The sequence below is a fragment of the Plecotus auritus genome, assembly GCF_963455305.1.
Source record: "Plecotus auritus genome assembly, chromosome: 4".
Taxonomy (NCBI): Eukaryota; Metazoa; Chordata; class Mammalia; order Chiroptera; family Vespertilionidae; genus Plecotus; species Plecotus auritus.
Window position 1 is genome coordinate 147,291,680 of NC_137775.1, and position 23,673 is coordinate 147,315,352.

Below are 23,673 nucleotides of genomic sequence, written 5' to 3' on the forward strand. Positions count from 1 at the left end.
CCTGCAGTGTGCGTTTGAGATGTTTGATGGGGTGGTTGCATTGATTGAATCCATGTTTCACCACAAAATGCTTAGAAGACCATAAACCCTTAAATGAAAAGTTTTACAAAAGTATAATGAACATATTGAAACTTTACAGCAACTGCACATTAATAGTATTGAGTTTTGCAATCCTAGCCAATTATTTACAAACCTAAAACTGTGTATCCAATAAATATTGTCAGAGGCTCCACTTGATTATGCAAACATATTGAATAAACAGAGTTGAATGGGACAAAATTACAAAAATAAATGTGTTTTTTTTAAAATATAAAATTTGGCTGTACACTCAGGTATTCTATTAACCTATACATTTAGGTTCAAGTATCAAGGCCGGGATCAGCCCGAGACATGTTAGCTGCTAGCATGAAATTTAAGGAAGGGCCAAAAACTCAGTCATCACAATGAATACTATTTTAATGCAATATCTTTTAGAATCAAAATCAATGCAAAAAATTCATGATGGACAAAATAAAAAATTTTTTTAATAAAGGCCAGGTCAGTATGCTCACAGTGCATATTCATGTCAGATCTATAGAGGCCATCCCTCCTATTGTCAGAAAACCCAATCTGTGTAGAGAAGACAGTCTCAATCATGTGTAATTCTTGAAAGAAGGTGTATCAGACAATGTTTAAAAATATTTTCTGTGAATAATTTTTCAGCAAGGAGCAGCATAGAATATACACTGGCCAGATTATTATGATTTCTGAATGCATAATAATCTCGCCACTCAGTGTGTGTGTGTGTGTGTGTGTGTGTGTGTGTGTGTGTGTGTGTGTGTATTAGAGGCCGGTGCATAAATTCGTGCATAGGTAGGGTCTGGCCAGCCTGGCCGGGGGGGGGGGGGGGGGGGGACATGGGTGTTTGGCTGGCCTGCCTGCTGGTTGAACTCCTGGTCAAGGGGACAATTTGCATATTAGCCTTTTATTATATAGGATATACACTGAGTGGCCCTATTATTATGCTTTCAGAGATCATAATAATCTGGCCACTCAGTGTATATTACCTACATTCTTTTCTTCTTCCTAATCCTGAATCTTCTCCTAGACCTAGACTGATGTGTTAACATTTTGGTAAAAAGTTTGGGTCTGAGAATAGGTTCTATTGAGTTTTTATTTGAGTTTTCGGGTGTGGATGCATTAAGGGGTAGTGATTGTGTAGCAGGAAGAGCACTGGCAATCTACCGCCCTGCAAGTAAGGGCCAACCCTGCCAGTTAGCTACTGTGGGAATGTGCATGGAGCTCTAGCTATGAAATGGGAATGGCCATACTGCTTACTTTAAAGGGTTACTAGAGAACTAAATGAGTTAGTGTGTTTGAGACAGCTTTAAAACTGAAATAAAAATCCATATAAAAGTTATGATTCTTGAGGACAGGGTGAGGAAGGGGTAGAGGGTGTCAGTGGGGAAAAAAGGGGGACATCTGTAATGTTTTCAACAGTAAAGATAAATTTTAAAAAGTGATGATTCTTAAGGTGAAATAATAAAAACAAAAAGACATTATTTACCCCTTTCTCCTTACTCTACATAGGGGTAGATACACAGTTATGTTACATAAAATGGTTGTTGCATCAATAAGCATTTAATTAATATCTGACAATTAATATTTTTCAGACCTTTGATTAGACAGTATGAGACCCAGGCATCAGCACTGATCAGACTTTCCCCTCAGAAAGTGTCTGTGTCCATTTTCCTCATGTATCTCCTGCCCACCTGGCCGGAGCAGAATTTGAGCATTTGTACCTGAGGAAGAAGTTATTCCACAGTGAACATCTAAATATTTTAACATTTTTCTTCTGCTACAAAAGAATCGTCTTAGAATAACTTAGTTTTGTTTGTGAAAAATTATATTGGAACTTGCAGATTTAATACCCTCAAATAAGGATTTATTGTAGTTTAAAAACATAATTATAACTTGCATAACAACCTAAATTTTATGTGCTGAAAGATACATTTTAACAAAGCATTATAAAATATATAATGCTTATATAACAAGTATGATACTAACTTAGTTTTAACATTTTGGCAGTCCTCAAGTCTAAGCAGACAAGATTTAAGTTTGAAATTATTTTAAAGCATTGAGAACCTAAATTACTCTATTTATCAGTTCCACATTTTGAATGGACACATTGAGAAACAGGTTGCACTGCCTCTTACTAGCTGGCTAATCATGGGACAAATACTTAACTATAAAGTTGTCTCTTCAGCTGTAAATATGAAAATAGGAAGATCTATTTTGCAAGAAGGTTATGAGAAGTATGTTAGATTGTATCTACAAAGAACATAACAGATTCGCTGACATAGTTCATCAAAGTGTCAATGCTATTTCTCCCCTCTAATGTGCACAAAGATCTTTCACAAACACAAGATCCCTTTCTTTTATAGTTGCTTCTCAGAATTGTCTTATGGATATTTAAATGCGTAGTGATAAATTCATAGGAAAGGGAGAAGTTGAATCTTACCCTTATGACCACAACAGCCCCAACATTATCCTTCAATAGCCTGTGATTTCTTTGCTCATTAAAACCAAATAGTAAGCTCTGGCCAGTGTGGCTCAGTTGCTTGGGTGTCGTCCCATGTACCGAAAGGTTATTGGTTCAATTCCTGGATTTCTGGTCGGGGCATTCCTGGATTGTGGGCTCAGTCCCTAGCTGGAGGCTTGCAGGAAGCAGCCTATCCATGTTACACTCTTGCACCAATGTTGCGCTCTCTCTCTCTCTCTCTCTCTCTCTCTCTCTCTCTCTCTCTCTCTCTCCATTCCTCTCTCTCTAAAAATCAATTTAAAATATTTTTAAAAAACACACAAAAAAAACAAGTACTAAAATTTCTAAATCTGTTTTCAATGAAGAAACAAATTACTACCCAAACTACTTACTTGTCTTTTCCTCTTATGATTTGCTTCTGGTGGAAGACTCAAGGCACCCTGGTCATTTGTTGGTGATCCACATCAGGGCAGGCAATAAGAGCAGTTTGCTATAATCAAGGCTCCACTACCGATAATAGTCCAGAGAGATCTGGGATGAATGATGAATTGGGGAGCAGTTCAAGCCGTTGTCAGAGGTTTCTGAAGTTACACAGTCAAGATGTAGGACCCAGATAAACTGACTTGACCACAAACGGATGTTTATTTCTATAGCTAGTGGTTGAACAGTTTCAACATTATTTCTATAACTTGCATTTTCCTATCAATGACTTACCTGGAAGAATTTTTCCTATTAGTGTGAAAAAATTACAGGTTTTTTTTTTTCAAATGCTATTTTTTTTTTTTTATCACATTTGTATGTTTTACCCAAAATGTCCCACATTCAAAATAAAAATGACCTGGAGAAGTACTTTCTGTGAGATTTCCATATTCTCGGCAATAAACTAAAAATATTTCTATCTTTGCCTTTCAATTTCAAAGACTGTCTTCCTTCGTTAACTGCCATGTGGAGATATGGATCTTTCGAAGCTTGACCCTCTGGTGATGTCACTTCAGTAAGAGCATTCATTTCATTTTTCTCAAAAATCTTGCATTTTCTTACATCAACCTTCTCACTTCCTGCACTAACTTAATAGTCATCTTTAGCTGTGCTAAGAACTCTAGCATACTTTTAAGGAAATATTGTGTTTAGTACACATAAAGGTGTAGGAAACCAACATATCTTCAGAAGCTACAGGCAAACCCAGGCCCAAATCATATTATTGTTCAGCTACAGGAATTCAAAAGGACCACGACTCTGTCACCTGTATAGCAAGCTCATTATGGCCTGCATTAAGGTAACAACTGATATTGTTTCCATTTGCTTTGGAAAGGAATGAGAATCATCCCCACCTGAATTATTTGCTATAGAAATGTCTGATAGTGCTTGTAGCTACAGAGATATAAAATAGAATCAAAACCTAATGGAGCCATATTTCAAGAAAAACTCTCAATAGAAGATGCAATTTCAAATTCTTACTATCGAAAGCAAGTTTGTACCAACACAACTCAGCTGGGAAAATTTCACATGGAAGCAATTTTTCAACCAATTACATATATATATATATATATGGATAGATATTTATAGATATATATGTATACACACACACACACACACACACACACACACACACAGTGTCCCAAAAATATATATATATACACACCTTAATAGCTGATAGCTCAATTGATTTTTTTTCATATTTAACCCAATGGAATATGTAATTATTAAAAGTGTGTATACATTTTTTGGGAAAATATAATATAATCTATATATAATACCAGAGGCCTGGTGCACGAAATTCATGCACAGGAGTGTGTGTCCCTCAGCCCAGCCTGCACCCTCTCCAATCTGGGACCCCTCGACAGATGCCCGACTGCCCATTTAGGCCTGATCCCGGTAAGATCGGGCCTAAACGGGCAGTCAGACATCCCTCTCACAATCCAGGACTGCTGGCTCCCAACTGCTCGCCTGCCTGCCTTCCTGATTGCCCCTAACCGCTTCTGCCTGCCAGCCTGATCACCCCCTAACCACTCCCCTGCCAGCCTGATGGATGCCTAACTGCTCCCCTGCCAGCCTGATTGCCCCTAACTGCCCTCCCCTGCAGGCCTAGTCTCCCCCAACTGCTCTCCCCTATAGGCCTGGGTCCACCCCAACTGCCCTTCCCTGCAGGCCCAGTCGCCCCCAACTTCCTTCCTCTACCGGCCTGGTCACCCCTAACTGCCCTCCCCTGCTGGCCATCTTGTGGCGGCCATCTTGTGTTCACATGGGGGCAGCCATCTTGTGTGTTGGAGTGATGGTCAATTTGCATATTACTCTTTTATTAGATAGGATAGTTATTCAAAGTGTGTATACATTTTGGGGGGTACTATATATAAAATATATATATCCTTAAATTAATTCAAAAATAAAAAAATCTAGGTTATATTCTGGATTTGGGCATATTTTCTGGCAGGATTCATTTTACAGATATAAACCTGTTCCTGGAATCAGTGGAATAAAGCACATTTCCATTAAAACCATGCAATATATAGAGATGGCTTGTCTGATCGAGGACTAAACTAGGCAATGAGATAGAAAAGACCAAGAATGGAGCATAAAAATGAAATTCACTTATAATTTGGAACTATGGCCAGCACACAAATTAAATGTTCACATTGATTATGTAAGGATTTCAAAGTACTGAATTGTATGTATTTATATTTACAGCACAGTTAGAAGAATGCATGTATTCCATATTTTTCCCCACTATAGTCAGAATTCAGGTCTTTTTCCATAAGCAATGACCAGATTTTAAAGAGAAATAACAAAACCTCAGTGTGAGAGTTAGAAATCAACTAGTCTAGAATAGTACAACCCTCTTATTCAAGAGATAAAGCCACCACAATTCAGAGTTTAGAAAACTACCATAGGCCGAAGGGAGCAGATACAGGTGAAAACCACATCCCTGTTCCAAGCCTTCATGTTCACTGCACCATGATGAACACATGGTGAACCTGCGATCATTTCTGGTGATCCTTTAACAATCTATGGCTTACTTTTCCATCTTCTCCGGAATATCTGGAATCTTATTTTTGGAATGGACCTTAATGTTTAAGTAAAACTATTTTCTGAAATCCTAGCAGATTAAAATTATCCTTTCAATATAGTTCTCTGCCCCAGCCCCGCAAAATATTAGAATAAGGAATTAACATTGGTGATTTGTCTAAGATAGTTTTTCATATTTAACTTTATTTTTACAAGTTTTCTGGGACCTGCTTTGCCACCAGAGGTGACCATCTGACCATCTCCCAGGTCACAACAATGGAGGCTTTACCATATTTCAAGAGTCTTGTGTTTTAGGTCTCCTAACACAAGCATGCTATAGAAGCATTTCAGAGCATGGAGACATTCAATCAATAGTGAGTAAATATTTTATTCAACATAAACTTTTCCTACAATCTTTCTTTTAGCTTCAGATCTCTAAATGCTTTGTGTAAATCATCTTTTTGGCCTTAGAATACCAAAAAGATCTGATTTCAGTATAGAAAAAGCAGGTTACTTCTTTGGAGGTTACGGTGTAATGTGGTTTAATTTTTTTTGCTCTGCTTTATACTACTGATTTATGAAAGGAAGATAATGTTTCTTCAGAACACAGAAAAGAACAGGTGGTTTTACTAACACATGACATATCACATGTTAAACTGAAGAATGAGATGTAACTCAGATCAATAGATTAAACTCAACTGCTTTCTGAAATGAGAGATATCAAGTACTTCAATATCCAGAGGGACTTCCTGACATGAAAATCCACAGACAGAACCATTTTCATGGTATAATAATATCCAGCAGCTGTACTAGGCCACACACATGTGTTTGTCATGGTAGTGCTTTAAAAATAACCTTCTGGAAGGGAAAGTGAAGGCGCAGTTCTTTAAAGATGCTATAGAAAAGTAATCTGGGTTCTGTTTTTGAAATGACATGAAATCATGAAAATTTATGCCTAATTATTTCTGTGAGTTGTGTAACTAAGAAACATTTAGACTTTCTGCTTGATTCACTAATGCTTCAAAAATTTAATGTTGTTTGTACTTTAAAGTTATTTCAAGAGAATACTTACAGTAAGACTATCGTACCATGGACACAGACAATAGTGTGGTGATGGCCTGGGAGGGGCAGGTACAGGGTGGAGGGGGTCAATGAGGAAAAACCCAAAGGGGACATCTATAATACTTTCAACAATAAAGATAAATTTTTTTAAAAGACTAATTTACTTGATTTTTGTATTCCTTCTTCCCTTTTCTCAAAATTAAAATAAATGAAACATGATCTCAATATTAAAACAATCTTATGTTTGAATATTCAACACAGTCGAACTCCCTGCATCCCCCCACTCCCCTACCCGCCTTCCACCCCTTAAGGGAGAGAAATAGAGAGAAACATCAATTGGCTGCCTCCTACAAGCCCCCTACTGGGGAACAAGCCCAAAAGCCAGACATGTGCCCTGACAGGGAACCGATGACCACTAACCCACACCGGCTGGGCTACATAAACACTTTGAAGGTGTGAACTGCACCTAGCACACTGTTTTGCACATAGCCAATGCTCAAAAATATAACTTGTACTGAACAGAATTTAGCATCCTATTGCATTGCTTCAGGCTAGCCTCTTACTTCAAATAACATCTCTAGAACCCTATATACTTCTTTTCAGCCCCATTAAATTGGTATTGATATGCTAATAATATTAACAAAATTTACTGAGTATATTCTCTGTGTTCATACCAGAGCTGGGACCACATCTCTTTTATTGACCAATATGTATTCAAAGATTTCTACAATGATCAGGTCATAAAAAGTGTACTATAAATATTTTTAAAATACTAGGCATTTCACATATATTATCTCATATACACCTCTGTAAAAATCCTGTAAGATTGGTATTATTGTACCCATGTTTATTGGATATAAAAAATAAGGCTCAGGAGGTTACACTTGCCCACCATCATTTTGGGAGAGATAAAATAACTCTGGTCCATATGGCTCTGAAATTCATACTTTTGAGACTTTATGATATGATATAAGCAAGTATTACTGCCTTTCAAAAATTTACTTTCTCAAACTGGATCCAAATTTACTTGTAAACAGAAGGATTTATTTTTCAAGAGTTGCTCAAATAAGTGGCAAAGCAAAAACAATCATTTAAGTCTGTCCAGCTTCAAAGCCCATGCTTTTCACAAGTGATGTACTTTCCAGAACTATTCTCTGACAAGTCTTTAAGTGCTTAGAGATTGTAAAAACACTAAAGGAAAAGGGTACTTGCATGTAGGTACTGACTCATTCATAGTTCCAACCAGCACTTAATCTGCTTGCTGTGTTGCTCAGCCATTTTCTTTTTCTGCCCTGCATTCCTCTCCTTCTGGGCAAAATGTTTCTGCCAATACAGTTTCTTTTTTTTTAAACATATTTTATTGATTTTTTACAGAGAGGAAGGGAGAGGGATAGAGAGCTAGAAACACTGATGAGAAAGAAACATTGATCAGCTGCCTCCTGCACACTCCCTACTGGGGATGTACCCGCAACCAAGGTACATGCCCTTGACCAGAATTGAACCTGGGACCCTTGAGTCCGCAGGCCGACGCTCTATCCACTGAGCCAAACCAGTTAGGGCTGCCAATACAGTTTCAATGGGAGATGCTGTTTTCTTAAAAAACAAAAAACAAAAACAAAAAAACATCCTAGGGCATTGCTGAGGAATTTGAGGTAGCCTTACCATGCTGTCCAATCACAGTACCTCACCCCCTGGCTGTAGATCATAATAACCTTAGGTGATTAAATTTGGATTTTGAGAACTTTTACTGATGAGAAAAGAAAGGCTTGCAGAAGTTATTTCCTCAAAGTATCACAAACAGTAAAAGGTAAATAAGGCTAGGGCTCCAATCCTGTCTTAACTCTAAAGTTAAGAACAGAAATATTGATAGTAGTCTATAAGAAAATGACAATAAAATTCAATATTAGGGCATTTTAAGAATTTGCTAAATTTTTAACTGGGGCCTGGCTGGTGTGGATCAGTGGTTGAGCATTGACCCAGGAACCAAGAGGTCATCAGTTTGATTCCGGGTCAGGGCACATGCCTGGGTTGCAGGCTTAATCCCCAATCAGGGGCGTGCAGGAGGCAGCTCTCTCATTGATGTTTCTATCTCTCTCCCTTCCTTTCTCTCTGAAAATCAATAAAAACATATTTAAAAATAAAATTTTAACTGGATAATATGGTGTAAAAATATGTATGAAGTCAAGAAATTATCTACAAAAATATTATATAAAAAGTAAAATATAACAGATTCAAAAGCAAGTTAAACAAAATACAATTATTTGTGTCTTTAAGATTTTAATTTTGTGTTGTTACTTTTATGCTAAAAGCTGTGATAGAAACTTTCTATTAAAACTCTTCTTTGTTCACCCAGAAAATTACCTCATACAACTGGTTTAGCTCCTGGGGGGATGTCCCAGCAGGAAGTTGGATAAACTGTTTCAAAGTTGATACAGGCAAACTCTTGGGTGAAGAAAGAATAGATTAAATAGGAAAATAGATAACAAGAACAGAGCTCATGTCCCCCAAATCTTGACCTCTCATGATGCCAAAAGGAATCTACTTAAAACATAAATTTGACCATAGTACTCTTTTGCCTTAAAATCTAACAATGACTCTGAAAACCCAGAATATTAAGTGCAACCTTGGCCTCTGTTCCCCCACCCCCAACTCTTATATCACATTTCCAGGACCAGCAACATGAAAATGATCATAGTTCCTTTCGAGCATGACTGTGAGTACTCAGTAACTGTATTGTTTATCTCATTGCCTTTGTCTATTCTCTCTGTAGAGCTCTCTCTCTTCTTCCACACCTTTACCACCTCCACTATTGCCATCTGTCTTGCTAACAACTTCATCTTTTAAGAAGACCCAGCTCAGAAATTCCTTCTCCAAGTAAGTTTTTCCTAACTCCATAGGTTGGGCTGGATATACCTGCTCTGAGTTCTTATAATATTAGGTGCATATCCCTGTTAGCACTCTTTCCACATTAGTAGTATACTTACCTAAACTTGTGCCATGAATTCTGTGAAGGTTCTTCAATTTTATTTATTTATTTTTATCAAATTGCTTGATGCTTTTTGATAGGCACTCAGAATATAACTGTTGAATCAATGAATCTAATTCAATCAAGATGTATTCATCAAATATTTACTGAGTACCTACTAAATGCCATGCATAAAAGCTAAGGATCAAAACCAAGTCCTTGCCTTCATTTCCTCAAACTACATGAAGGTAATTACATTAATTTTTCTATTGCTGCTGAAACAAAATAGCACACATTTAGTAAGTTGCAACAGCTCAGAGGTAGTATGTCACAATTCTGCAGGTCAGAAGTCCAGATAGGGTCAACTGGTTCCTCTGCAACAGGTCTCACAAGGTCAAAGTCAAGATATCAGTCAGCCTAGGCTTTTATCTGGTGGCTCTGGTGCAATAAATTCTTTTAAAGGTCATGTAGGTTGTTGGCACAATTTAGCTTCCTGTAACTGTAGAGCTAAAATGTCCATTTTCTTGCTGGCTATCAGCCAGGAACATCTCTTAGCATTTCTTGTCAAATTGTCCCACCACCCCTACCACTCATGAATATCTATGACTACCTTCTGTCACACTTCTACTGCTTCCAGTCTGAGAAAGTTCTCTATTTTAATGGCTCATGTGATTTAGATTGAGCCAACCTGGATCATCCAGGGTAATTTCCCTTTCTTAGCATTTGTACTCTTGAGCCATGACGCATAATGAAGAAGTCATGTGAGCACACAGCCAGCAGGCGGCCACCTACAAGCCAAGAGAAGAGGCTTCAGAACGAAACCTACCTTCTCTAGGCTTCTTGGCCTGCCAAGTCCAGTTTTAGCAAGAATCCTGTTAAGTCAGTTTAGAGAGAATTTCTCACCTTGCTATCTTATCATCTTTGGTATCTGATCAAATTCCTCATTTCTCACCCTTAATATCTGATCACACTGGTCTGTCTCCAGCAAGAATTCTGTAAGGTCTGTTTAGTAAGAATCACCCCTGTACTTAATGCCCCCTCTTAGTGATTTTCCATCCACTGACTTCTTTCACTCGGCTCCTTGGCTATACATCTCCAGCTGTCTTTGCTGTATTCATGATTGAGGCTCAACTGTCTTCCCTACTACAGTATTGGCACCTAGTCCTAAATGAAGTCTTCCTTATCATTTTAACAAGTCTAAAGGATAACAAGGTAAAGGAATAATTTTTCCTTTAATAATAGGGAGAAACATTTCTCCAAAACTGAAGACACTTCCATATGCCTCTAAAGTTTAATTTGTGCATATATCATAACTATTGTATAGCTAAATAACATGTCTGGATTATGTACTGCAGGGGTTTACCAGGCATTATGAAGTATACAATCCATCCATTTGTGCCCCAAGAGCCTAGCAAGCTGGCTGTCACCTCATAATAAATAATAATAATGAATAACAACAATAATGCCAGTTTAACGCTGTGTTTGGCAGCTCATACAATTCCTTCCTAAAAGGCTTTACACAATCTTACAGGGTGCTAAAGCTAGCACCCATGAGAGTTGTGAGTCTAGGGGGAGAGAGTAACAGTCACGGTAACCTTTTTAGTTTGCAGTCTAGTAATGACACTTTTTTATGTTTCCTAAGCTCAACTTATTTTTAAGGTCAATTCAAGAGAGTAAGGGACGCTGTTGTAACTACCCAAATTCGGTGCTGTCCCATGAAAGCTGCTTGACATATAAAAGAATGGGCGTGGCTGTGTTCTAATAAAACTTTTTTTTATGGACACCGAATTTGAATTTCATGTCATTGTCATGTCTCCCAAAACATTCTTTTTATTTCTTTTAACCACTGAAAAAAAAAATGTAAAAACCATTCTTAGCTCACAGATGTTTAAAAAAAAAAAAAAAGGAGGTGCTCGCCCTAGCTGTTTTGGCTCAGTGGATAGAGTATCCGCCTGCGGAACGCAGGGTCACAGGTTCCATTCCAGTCAAGGGCATGTACGGTTGCAGGCTTCTCCCAGCCGGGGCCCTGGTCTAGAAGGCAACCAATGGATGTGTTTCTCTGTCTGTCCCTCTCTCTTCCACTCTCCCTAAAAATCAATAGAAAAATATCCTTGATTAAAAAAAAAAAAAAAAAAAAAGAGGGAATGGGCCATATTTGCCCTAAGGACCGTCTCTCGTTTGCTGACCTGGTGTACACAAAATGTCAGAATTAGAAAAATGTGTTAAGTGTGGGACTTTCTGCGGGGTGGTATATGCTAACGTCGCAGGCTAACTTTCAATGAACTAATATATGTGAATGCGTTTTCCAGTGATATTTGGTCTGGCGGCCAAGCCCGGGTAAGGTGACAGCTGAATGTTAGGGGCGCGGGCTCCCGCTGCTCACCACCCTCCGGGCGGTTAGCAACCCAGCGTCCAGCTCCGAGGTCCAGACAAAGCGCGGTCAGGGCCTGTCTTCAAGGACATGGAGATGGAGACTGAGATCAGCTGACAAGGGATGGAGGCCCAGAAACAGAAGAAAACAAACTCCCTCGCCCGCCCCCACGTGGCGCCGCTCCAGGGGCTGGCGGGCGCGTGCCCACACGCACGCCCACTCGCACGCCTCCGCCTCGCGCTCAGTCATGCTCTATTGCGCATGTCTCCGGGCGGCGGAGGAGCGGCAACTGAAGGGGAGGAAGAGGCCCGAGCGAATCGGAAGCGCTCCTCGCGGTGGGCGGGCCGCGTGCGCGTCACTTCCGCCGGGGCGGGGTGGAGAGGGGAGGGGTGGAGCCCGGCTGCTCCTCTCAGGTTTGTGTTGGAAGCTCAGCTGATACGAGTCGCCTGGGGTGAACGTCCAAGCCGGGAGGTGGCGCGTCGCCGCTGCCGCCGAAGTAGTTGTGGCCTTCATTCGGGTAAGTGGCCACTGGGGGACCGTGGCGGAACGATGAGTTTGGGAAGCTGGAAGCCTGGTAGCCCCGGGCGCTTGTCCGGCCCTTCCGGCCTCCTCTCTCTACGAAGGGCGTTTCCAGAGGGAGGGCGGGGAGACTCCCAGCTTGCTGGAGGCTCCAGGACCGAGGTTCCGGAAGGCCACCGGTCACCGGCAGGAGCTCGCGGGTGCTGAGGCTGTTGGTTGCGCGGTGCCCTTCGCCTCTCCGCCCCCGTGCGTTTTGCTGGCTCAAGGCGTGCACATTGTTTTTGTTTCTCTGGTCCGGCCCCGCGCTTCCTGTCCCACCCCCACGACTCCCGGCCTAGTTACCCAGAGTCTGTAGGGTTTTCCAGCAGTTTGCTGATGACTGTCAAAAACGGTTTTCCTATTCTGCCTCATTCTCGAATGTCAGTGCTCCGGGTGACTCCATTGCTTGGTACTTTTTATTTATCATCGACTTCTTTTTAACGCCACCTACGTTTAACTCTGTCCCCAACTACGACTGCTTAAGCGGGTTCAGGTGTGTGCTTATTAAAAGGTGAAACTGTATGAATCACTATGTTGCATTGCTTCCCGTCATTGTCATTTCTATCATCATACTGGGAGGAACCTGGTTTCTGTGCCTAATGCAATAATGTCAAAGAAAAGTGGTGACTCCTAGGAACAGCTGAGAGGTTTGGCATTAGGGACTGTCATGTAATCCTATTTAAAGTAGTGTTACTTCCAGGAACAGTCCTAATGGTTGAGATTTCAAAAGTCACAACACTGTTTCTGTGTATCGAGGAAATGCTGTTAAAACAGTGAAATATTAAGAATTTAAAATACAAATTTTTAAAGTATATTAAACTGTGAATTGAGAGTTTATGCCTCTTATGAGGCAGTTGTTTCAAGCCCACTGTAGTTATTTTGTTAAATTGTTTGTGCAAGTTAGTTGTACTTTCAATATAAGAACATGTTCTGACTTAATAAATTTTATGTTGAAAATATTTTTAAGTTTATCTTTATTGTTGAAAGTAATACAGATGTCCCCTTTGTTTTTTTCCCATTGAACTCTACCATAATTTTTATTAATCAACTTCTTTCTTAATGTTGATAGTGTTTTCTATTTCTAAATGAAAATCTTGAAAGCAATATTCTTTTAATGAGTGATGTTGAATGAAAGGATCAGTTTCACTAGTGTATATATTTACTTCCAGGAACATGCAAAGTTAAAAGTACCGCTTGTACTTTGACTTGTTTTTTTTGGCTCAGTAATGACAAAGGAATTGTGCTGAGGTACATATTGTCTTGCTTGTGGATCATATGTTTATGAAAACGTCAGAGTTAGAGCTGTTGGCCCCTCATGTCTTAGTTCTCATCTTTCCCATTTCTTATATTTTGTTCATTTGTCCACCTCTTTTTAGACCTTGCTGTTGTATTCAGTGCCCAGACTTTTTTCAGGCTATCTCCCCCAGTGCTTTTGAGTTTTCTGGAAGACTTCCTCTAACTCTGGATGGCAGTCAAGGCTCTACCCTGCTCTTTCTAAACCAGAGTTTTAACATTTGAAACCAAAGGAATATATTAGAATATCCTGAAATGTCATGGAAAATGTAGTGTACTAGTTTATATGCAAGTAAGCACTTTTCAAGGAAGAGGTTTTTTGTGTTTTTTTTTCAGGTTCTGTGATACCCAAATGCTCAAGAATTATTACTGTAATCCTTTCTTTGGTAAATCCAAATGTGATTTCAGTTGTCACTGTGCTGGTAACTCCAAACACATCCACAGCCTATGTTCCTATAGTACACCTATACTTGAATGTCCCACTGTAAATACATATTTAATTGGATCCCTTCCCAGTTATCTCATATTTACAAATGACATTCTCCTTGTGTCTCTGATAAAATCCTTAAGTTGCCTTGAAACCTCCCTCTCCTTACCCCATTCTTCTCTGCCCTGTGTTGTTTCCCCACTTTCAAAGTGTGGCTCAGAGTAGCCCTCTACTCCCTTATAGTACTATTATCTTAATTCAAATCCTTGTAACTTTATCCCTGCATTATTGCAGTAACTACGTGAAGTTCCTATAAATTCATTCTTTCCGTCCTCAGCAAAGCCTACACCTAGAAATTCCCACATTTCTTCTTCATTATATTTATGCCTCCATTGTATTTATACTACCCTATAAATAGGTAGTCTAAAAAAAAAATTGAGACTAGAACATCCCCCCCACAATATTTTAAATTTAAATAACAATGTAGCACTAATGTCTTCAGTAAAGACTCATTGGTAAACTGATAAAAAAATAGTCTAATCTTCCCTGCTCTTCTCTAAGTTGATGATTGTACCTCTCACTTTACATTGTTCTCTGTATATTTTTGCAAACTAACTTCTTTCCCAGCTGAATTTACTTTAAAAACTCTTATCTACATTTACTGGCTTTGTGATTTGGGAGCAGTTAAATTAAGCTTGTTGGTTTTGTTAATAGCTCTCTATATTTAGTAATTTTTTTTGCTTGATAATTGTCATTTCTAATGAGGTACATTAAAATGTTATGATCATGAAATTGTCTAGTCTTCCTGTAATTGCCCCCCTTTTTTTGCTTTATATACTATATTTCAGTGTCAGATGTATTAAGTGTATTTATAATTGGTCATGAGGGTTATATCCTATTGGAAAGAAACAATTCAGACCCTTTACTGTAATCTGTGCTTATGTAGCTCGTCTTCTGCTTGACTCTTGGGCCAATCTCTACCATTTTTCCTTCAACCACCTTGTTGTTTTTGCTATTCTTGAACAGACATAGCTTATTCCTGTCTCCAAAGGTTGATTGCTTTTCCTCTGCCTTGAAAGCTTTTTTCCCAGATACTTTTAATAATTTGCTTCCTCGTTTTATTTAGATCATCAATAAAATGTCAACTCAATTCTTCTCCCCTCTACTAAAATAGCACTCTGTGACGTTCTCCCCAATTCCCAGCTTTATTTTTCTTTAGGCACTTCTCCACCTGCTATTATACATTATATTAGTTCTTTATTTGTTAATAGATTGTACTGTTCTCCAAGGCCTAAAAGACTGCCAGAGATTTAATATATAAATGGATTATTCCTTTTACTATTATGTGGTATCCCTTTTTAAAAAATCCTTATTTCATGATTTTGCCTTACATTTGCTTGAAAGTGCTTTTTTGTTTTCTTTTGGTTAGTATATGCCTGGAATATTATTTTTCACATTCCATTATTTTCCGTCCCATTCTTTGTCATTATGGTATAGGTGTGTTTAGTAACTAACATGTAACTAAAGTTTTCATTTCAAAAATTTGTTTTTCCTGTTCACTCTTTGTATAGTTCTCTTTTTGCCTCATTATCTTTATTCCTTCTGTTATATCATTGACGTTGTCAGTCTACTTAATTTTCCTATGATTTCTAAATCCTGTTTACACATTTCCCTGTTTTGTAGCATGTGGTAGGATTTCCTTTCTTTTTAAAGGCTGCTTATTATTGTATTTCTTTGCCATATTTTATTTATTCATTTATCCATGGCCATGGGTTGTTTCCACCTCTGCTGTTGTGAATAGTGCTGCTATGAACAGAGTTGTGCAAATATCTCTTTGAGACCCTGCTTTCAATTCCTTTGGTGATATACGCAGAAGTAGGATTCATAGGATCATATACTAGTTCTACTTTTAATATTTTTAGGAACCACCACCTGTTTTTCATAGAGGCTGCACCATTTCAGTTCCACCAACAGTGCTCAATGATGTTTAGCATCCTCCTGTATAATAAAAGGCTAATATGCAAATTGACCGAATGGTGGAACGACCAGTTGCTATGACATGCATTGACAACCAGGGGGCAGACTCTCAATGCAGGACCTGCCCCCTGGTGGTCAGTGGGCTCCCACGGGGGGGCGCTGCTCAGCCAGAAGCTAGGCTCACAGCTGGCGAGCGCAGCGGCAGTGGTGGGAGCCTCTCCCGCCTCCGCAGCAGTACTAAGGATGTCCTACTGACTGATGTCCGTGGGGAACGGGCATAAGCCGGCAGTAGGACATCCCCCAAGGGCTCCCAGACTTCGAGAGGGCGCAGGCTGGACTGAGGGACACCACCCCCGAGTGCACGAATTTCATGCACCAGGCCTCTAGTCTTTTCATATGCATGCTGGCCATTTGTGTATCATCTTTGGAGACAAGTCTAGTCAAGTCTGTTGCCCATTTTTATGATTTTTTAAAAATATGTTTTTATTGATTTCAGAGAGGGAGGGAGACGGGGGGGGGGGAGAGGGAGAGAGAGAGAGAGATCAGTGATGAGAGAGAATCATCAATCAGCTGCCTCCTGCATGCCCCCTACTGGGGAACGAGCCCACAACCCCAGCATGTGCCCTGACCAGGAGTCAAACCATGTCCTCCTGCCTCATAAGTTGATGTTCAACCACTGAACCATACCAGCTGGGCCCTTTGCCCATTTTTAATTGGTTTCATTTTTGTTGTTGAGATGTAGGAGTCCATAATTGGTTTTGAGTATGGCTTTTTATCCACAAGTACTTTAATTGTATTTTATCAAATATTTCTGTGTTGGGGACTGTAGAGCTTTCATGTTATTTCAGCTTATTACATTGACTGCAAGTCCTGAGGAGTTCAGAAGAGCCAGGTATGTTTGCTTCTTTTCTCTCCTCACCACTGTGAAATTGGTCATTTTAAAATAATATGCTCACATGCAGTTTAGAAAGATTTTTAGTTCAAGCTACCATCTTCTGAACAGTCACAATAAGTTCTTGGTTTCTGTCTTTCTCAGTTTTGTCCCATTATTCAGTCTGGCACAGATCTCCTGGAATCATCTTTTAATGTGATCCCTTAGCTTAAAATACTTTATTGACAGTTTGATTTTCAATCTCGTTGGCAAGATTTATAAGACCTTTCATGATCTCTGGTCCAAACTGTCTTTGTAATAGCATCTTCTACCTCTCCCTATTATTCTCTTCGGATCCTGGAGCGAAATTACACTACTTGCAGTTTTTGCTCATTTTGTGTATGCTTTTTAAAATGCTTTTTTGTGTTGGCTTGTGTTTATTTTTTCCCCATTAATTAGAATTCTCTCCTTCCCTTCTCATCATTATCCCATGATGAATTTCTTTTTAACTTTGCCCAGTTTTTAGCATTTTTTTTTTCAGACTTACCTGGATATTTACTCTCACCGCGTGTCTTGCATTCACAAGGCACCATCTATTAAAGTGCTTTAAATTGTTTGATTTTTTAAATTATAAAAGTAATACCTGGCTCATTGTAAAAAAATCAGACATTACAAAAATGAAAAGTAAGAGTCCTTCTGTTCTCTTTTGATCTTGCTCCTCAGTTCATAACAATAAATAAACTGGTGCTAATCCTTCAGAATCATTGTGTGTGTGTGTGTGTGTGTGTGTGTGTGTGTGTACGTACGCTTGTAACCACAAATTTAAACTACATAAGTAGGTTTTTGTTTTACTTTATTACATAATGTCTACATCTCCGTGTCTTCATGTGTCTACTACATATAGTATTGCAGCTTTTCTTTTTTCACTGTATTCTGTATGGAGGATATGTCAGTGTACACAGATCATCTGATTTTCTTTAATTGGTATGGTAATTCATTCCATTGTATGTATATACCGTAATTTAACCATCCCTTGCCAGAAGACATTTAGAGTTGTTTTCCAGTGTTTTATTTATTGCAAGCAGTACAGCAGGGATTGTGTGTATATGCCTTTGCATTCTTATGCAAATAATTCTTAATAGGAAAATTGCTGATCAAAGAATATGCACCTTTAAAATGTCATAGATAGCAGTTAATATTTCATGAGATACTGTCAAATAGCCCTCTGGGTCCCATTTCCCCCATCCATTATCAGTACTGGATATTATCAATCATTTAAATTTTTACCAGTTGCAAGAACAAAATATCTGTTTTAATTGGCCTGTTTCTTTGTTTCAAAGGATGTTTTCATGATTTTACTGTTTGTATTTATTTTTCTGTAACTGGCCTGTTTATGTTCTTTGCCTGTTTTTCTATAGGATTATTCTTTCCTTATTTATGTGTTTATTATATTTTTAAATTTATTTTTTTGTATGTGTTCTTTTTATATTGTGGTTGGGAACACCTGAGCTGTTAGATGTTGCATATAGATTCTTCTAGTCTGACTTCTTTAATTTAATAAGCACTTATTACTAGATAGTGAAATTCTAACTTTAGCTCTATACTGAAGCTCCTTAGTATCCTATTTGTCTTTGTGGTCTCAGCATCTAGCAACTTGTAGTATAGATTAAATATTTTATAAATGATTTTCAATGAATGAATTATAAGACCTGCCTCTTTGTCTTCAAAGAATGTAAAGTCTAGCATCACATAAATTTGTCAAGACTTTAACAATAAGGAAGAAAAACAGCATTGTATCTAAATTTGCATATTCAATTAAGTGTTGTAGAAAAACTTAACCTTTAGCCCTAACCTGTTTGGCTCAGTGGATAGAGCATCTTTGGCCTGTGGACCAAAGGGTCCCGGGTTCGATTCCGGTCAAGGGCACACACCTTGGTTGCAGATTCCTCCCGGCTGGGGACCTGGTCAGGGCTTGTGCAGGAGGCAACTGATCTGTGTGTTTCTCTCGCATTGATGTTTCTCTGTCTTTCCCTCTCTCTTCCACTCTCTCTAAAAATCAATGGAAAAATATCATCGGGTGAGGATTAACAAAAAAAATAAAGCCGGCCGGCGTGGCTCAGCCTATGAATCAGGAGGTCACGGTTCAATTCCTAGTCAGAGCACATGCCCGAGTTGCAGGCTGGATCCCGAGTGCAAGAGGCAGCTGATCAATGATTCTCTCTCATCATTTATGTTTCTATCTCTCTCTCCCTTTCCCTTCCTCTTTGAAATCAATAATAAAAAATATTTAATAAATAAGTAACATAAAAACTTAACCTTTGGGTAGCTTCTCTAAATTAGTGCTCATGAAACACCCTACTACTCACTTTCTTTTTTCATTGACTTCTGTACTGAAAGATGAATTCTTTTCTATTATTAGCGTAAAAGTGAAATCTGTATCAGTCATAATGGAAATATATTACTCTTTTTTTTTTTTGAAACAAGTTGCCGTGTTTAGTTCATGTAGTAATGTATTTTTCTTATACCCAATTTCATTATTCCTTGAATCCTAATTTTTGTTTTCTTGCCATTTCAGGTAAGACCATGAATTATGGCATTTCTTAAATGAAGCATTCAGGACTGAAGTGACAGTCATAACAGATAGAAAATAAGTGATTTTTAAGTTATGTCTATTAATTTGACTATAGATGTATATATTTACCTCCTTAGTAATGCGCGAAGTCTTTATGGGAAGCAGAAAAGCAAGCAACTACATTTCTTGTGCTCACCTAAACATTACTGGAAGATAAGCCACATCAGTCTACAAAGAGGTTTCCATACAAGCAAAATAAGATGTAAATGGACCAATAGTGAAGTGCATTCTTGCAGTAAGCACTGGTACTCTCCAAGCAACAATGGGTTACATGGGATTTTGAAACTTAGCACTTCTGCTCCCAAAGGACTTACAAAAGTGAGCATTCGTATGTCCCGTATTAAAAGTACTTTGAACTCTGTTTCAAAGGCTGTTTTTGGAAATCAGAATGAAATGATCTCACGTTTAGCTCAATTTAAGCCAAGTTCTGAAATATTAAGAAAAGTATCAGATGGTAGCTGGTTAAAACAGAAAAACGTTAAACAAACGATCAAATCTCTGAAAAACTATAGTGACAAATCAGAAAAGAATTCTGTTCTAGAAAAGCAAAGTCACGTTATAGATAAAGATAAAGATATTAGTAAACAAAGCCCTTTACCTTACACAAATAGTATAACCACGAAATTTGGAGAGTCATTCTACTTTTTATCCAATCATATTAATTCATACTTCAAACGTGACGAGAAAATGTCTCAAAAAAAGGAAAACAAACATTTCCAGGACAAGTCAAAACTTGAAGATAAAAAGGGTGAAGAAGGGAAATCCACATCGGTAACTCCTGGTGTGCTGACTGACAAGAAGCAAGGCTCAGAATCCTCTTCATCTACTGTGGACAAGCCCAAAAGTCCCAGTGGGACACCTGAGGTCCTTCCAGTCTCTACTAAAAAAACTATTGCTAATTTTCTTTCTCATCCCACGGAAGGTGTACAAGCTTTAGTAGGTGGTTATATTGGTGGACTTGTCCCGAAATTCAAGTATGATTCAAAGAGTCAGTCAGAAGAACAGGAAGAAGCCACTAAAGCTGAGCAGGCTGACAGCAACGATAAAAATGCAGAGGAGAAAAGGCATTTAATTCTTCAGAGAGAAAAGGCAAGTTGTTATTCATGGTGGTTTTAAGTTTTAATTTTTGTCAAATTGATGTTTTATTTTTAATGGGACCTTAGAAACTTTAACCATTTGTTAGTATTACTAAAACAGTTTCATTTTATAATCATATATATTTAAATATGTCTCTAGATTATTGCAAGAGTGAGTATTGATAACAGAACCCGGGCATTAGTTCAGGCATTAAGAAGAACAACTGACCCAAAACTCTGCATTAATAGGATTGAAGAACTGACTTTTCATCTTCTAGAATTTCCTGAAGGAAAAGGAGTGGCTGTCAAGGTAATTTTAATTACTCTGGTTTTGTTTTGGAATAAGAATACTAATAAACCTTCTAAAATGGAGGAGGCAGTACTTTCATGTTTTTATTTAAATATTTTTGTGGTTTTTATCATACATTTGATCTGTAATATCCAGTAATTGTCCCATTTATTCTTTGATATACATTATCCTAAATGCTCCCTTTTATATAAATTATGCTATTAGTACTGATATCTATACTTAGAGATTAAACATTTTAAAATGGAAGATAAATGTCAGTGTATTAGCTTTTCTTTGCCTCAGTTTTGTCAAATATAAAATAGTCAAAAGAATTTATACCCATTTAAATAGTCTCTTTTCAGAGAAATACTATAAAATGTAATGATGTGTCTGAGTTGAGTCTCTGTACATCTGCACTACTAGGATTATTTGTAATATTTAATGAACAATTTGAAAACATAATGAATAGATGATGTTGACATTTCATTGGAGTTCTGTAGTGCTAATCTTTAACTTGCCATTCAGAAAATTGTATGTTAATCAATAAGTTGTTGAGTAAAGTAGTTTTATATTGTACTAGAGCCCCGATGCATGAAATTCGTGCAAGGGGCTTGACACCGCCCCCCTGCGGCCATGGCCCCTGCCGCTGTGGCTTCGTCCTTCCTTCCCTCTCATCTAATTAGCATATTACGCTTTTGTTATTATAGATCATTCATGTTCATAAAATTTGGAATTATCTTTCACATAGATGTAATCTCTTACCTAAAAGATAAATTTTCTAAATATAGATATGCATCTAAGTCCATTTAACATTTCAGTGACATACTGAAAGCAGAGACCTAAAACAGAATTCTATAAAGAACTTTTTAAAAACACTTTATTGAAGTAAATTGTGAGTATAAAGTTCGCTGAATTTTCACAAACTGAACACATCATGTAACCAAGCACCCAGTTGAAGAATAGATTTTACTTGTGCCCCAAATCACATTTTCCCCAAAAAGTAATCACAAGTTAGTTTTACCTGATGTTGTATATTATATGAAATATTGTGATTGGCTTCTTTCATTCAGCATATTGGTAGAAATCATTCATATTATTGTGGGTAGTTGTATATCATTCATTCTTTTTGCTTTTATATTTCATGGTTTGAATGTATCATAATTTATTCATTGTACTATTGATGGATTTCAGAGTAGTTTTCAGTTTTAGTCTATTATGAATAGTCTCGCTAATAGAAGTTTTGAAGATTCTTATTTTGCATAACTAAAGACCCTTCAATATCCACGAGAAATGTGATATAGGAATGTATATTCAGACCAGTTATAAATGAAAATGTAAGTAGTCTAAAGGAAGCTTTCTTTTCCTAAATAATAAGCATCTTACTGAATTTGATAAATTGCTTAAGACATGTTAGCATGTACACTTTCATGTGAACTTTCCCACTAAATTTTTAATTATTAACAAGAATTGAGCTTTTTAAAAATGTTAGAATTGTTTGTTAAAAGACATTTATATGAGTTTTATTTTTTTCTGTGTGTGTACCGTATTTATGGTGGCAGAATCTAGGAAGTTGTCTTTGGTATTTAATGTATTCTGTGGTGTGAATATAGTACAATGTATTTATCAGTTTTACTGCTGATGGACATTTGGATAGTTTCAATTTAGGAATATTTAGGAATTTTGCTTCTGTGATGTGTCTTTTGGAAACATATGTCTTCATTTCTTTTGGGTATATAACCAAGAGTAGTATTCCTGGTCATAGTGTAGGCCTGTTTTCATCTTTAGTAGATACTGCCAGATGGTTTTGCAAAGTATTTATACCAATTTATACTTTCACCAGAATTGTATGAGCCTTCTGGTTGTTCTCCTTCCTCTCCAGCACTTTATATTATCTTTTTTATTTTAGTCATTTTGTTTGATGTTTAGTGATATTAAATTGTGGCTTTAATTTGTATTTCTCTGGTAACAGTGAAGTTCAGCACCTTTATCTGTGTTTATTGGACATTTTCATACTTCCTTTGTGAAGTGCATATTCCAGGTCTTGTTCATTTTTCCATTGGGTTGGACGGCTTTTTCTTACTGATTTAGGGAATCTCTTTCTATATAATAAGTATAAATATTTCAATAGATTTTTGCGATATATGTATATGCAATATACATATATCTATATCCTATATAATAAAAGCATAGTATGCAAGATGTCCCCTCGACCAGGAGTTGTCCTTGAGTTCAACCAGGGGGCGGGGCCAGCCGGGGGAAGGGAGGGAGGTCCCAGCCGGCAGCCGCTAGGAACCCTACCAGTGCACGAAATTTGTCCTATATAATAAAAGAGTAATATGCAAATTAACCATCACTCTGCTACACCCACAAGCCATGCCCACCAGCCAATCAGGAGCGAATATGCAAATAAACCCAACCAAGATGGCTACGGCCACAGAGAGCAGGAGGGAGGCTTGGGTTTCCCCGGCAATGGAGGAAGCCAAGCTTTCCGCCCGCCCTTGCCGGCCTAGGCCTGCACTCAAGGCTACAAAGTTTCAATGATAGAAGATACATAAATTCCAACAGAAATGGCGGGAGCCACGGAGCTAGAAAGAGCAGGAGGCTAGGGTTGCCCCCGGCGATGGAGGA

At 38.0% G+C, this 23,673-nt stretch overlaps 1 protein-coding gene across 2 annotated transcripts in view; it reads left to right on the top strand.

Moving 5' to 3' along the window:
• The first annotated feature begins 12,279 nt into the window (after nt 1-12,279).
• Nucleotides 12,280-23,673, top strand: part of PNPLA8 (patatin like domain 8, phospholipase A2) — a 30,405-nt gene continuing 19,011 nt past the window's right edge. The window contains exons 1-3 of one of the 2 annotated variants that reach the window (XM_080663191.1): nt 12,280-12,439; nt 19,624-20,769; nt 20,917-21,066. In XM_080663191.1, coding sequence (XP_080519317.1) covers nt 19,714-20,769; nt 20,917-21,066 — 1,206 coding nt within the window. In that variant the 5' untranslated portion in view covers nt 12,280-12,439; nt 19,624-19,713. The remainder of the gene's footprint in view (nt 12,440-19,623; nt 20,770-20,916; nt 21,067-23,673) is intronic. The other variant, XM_080663192.1, reaches the window with a different exon arrangement.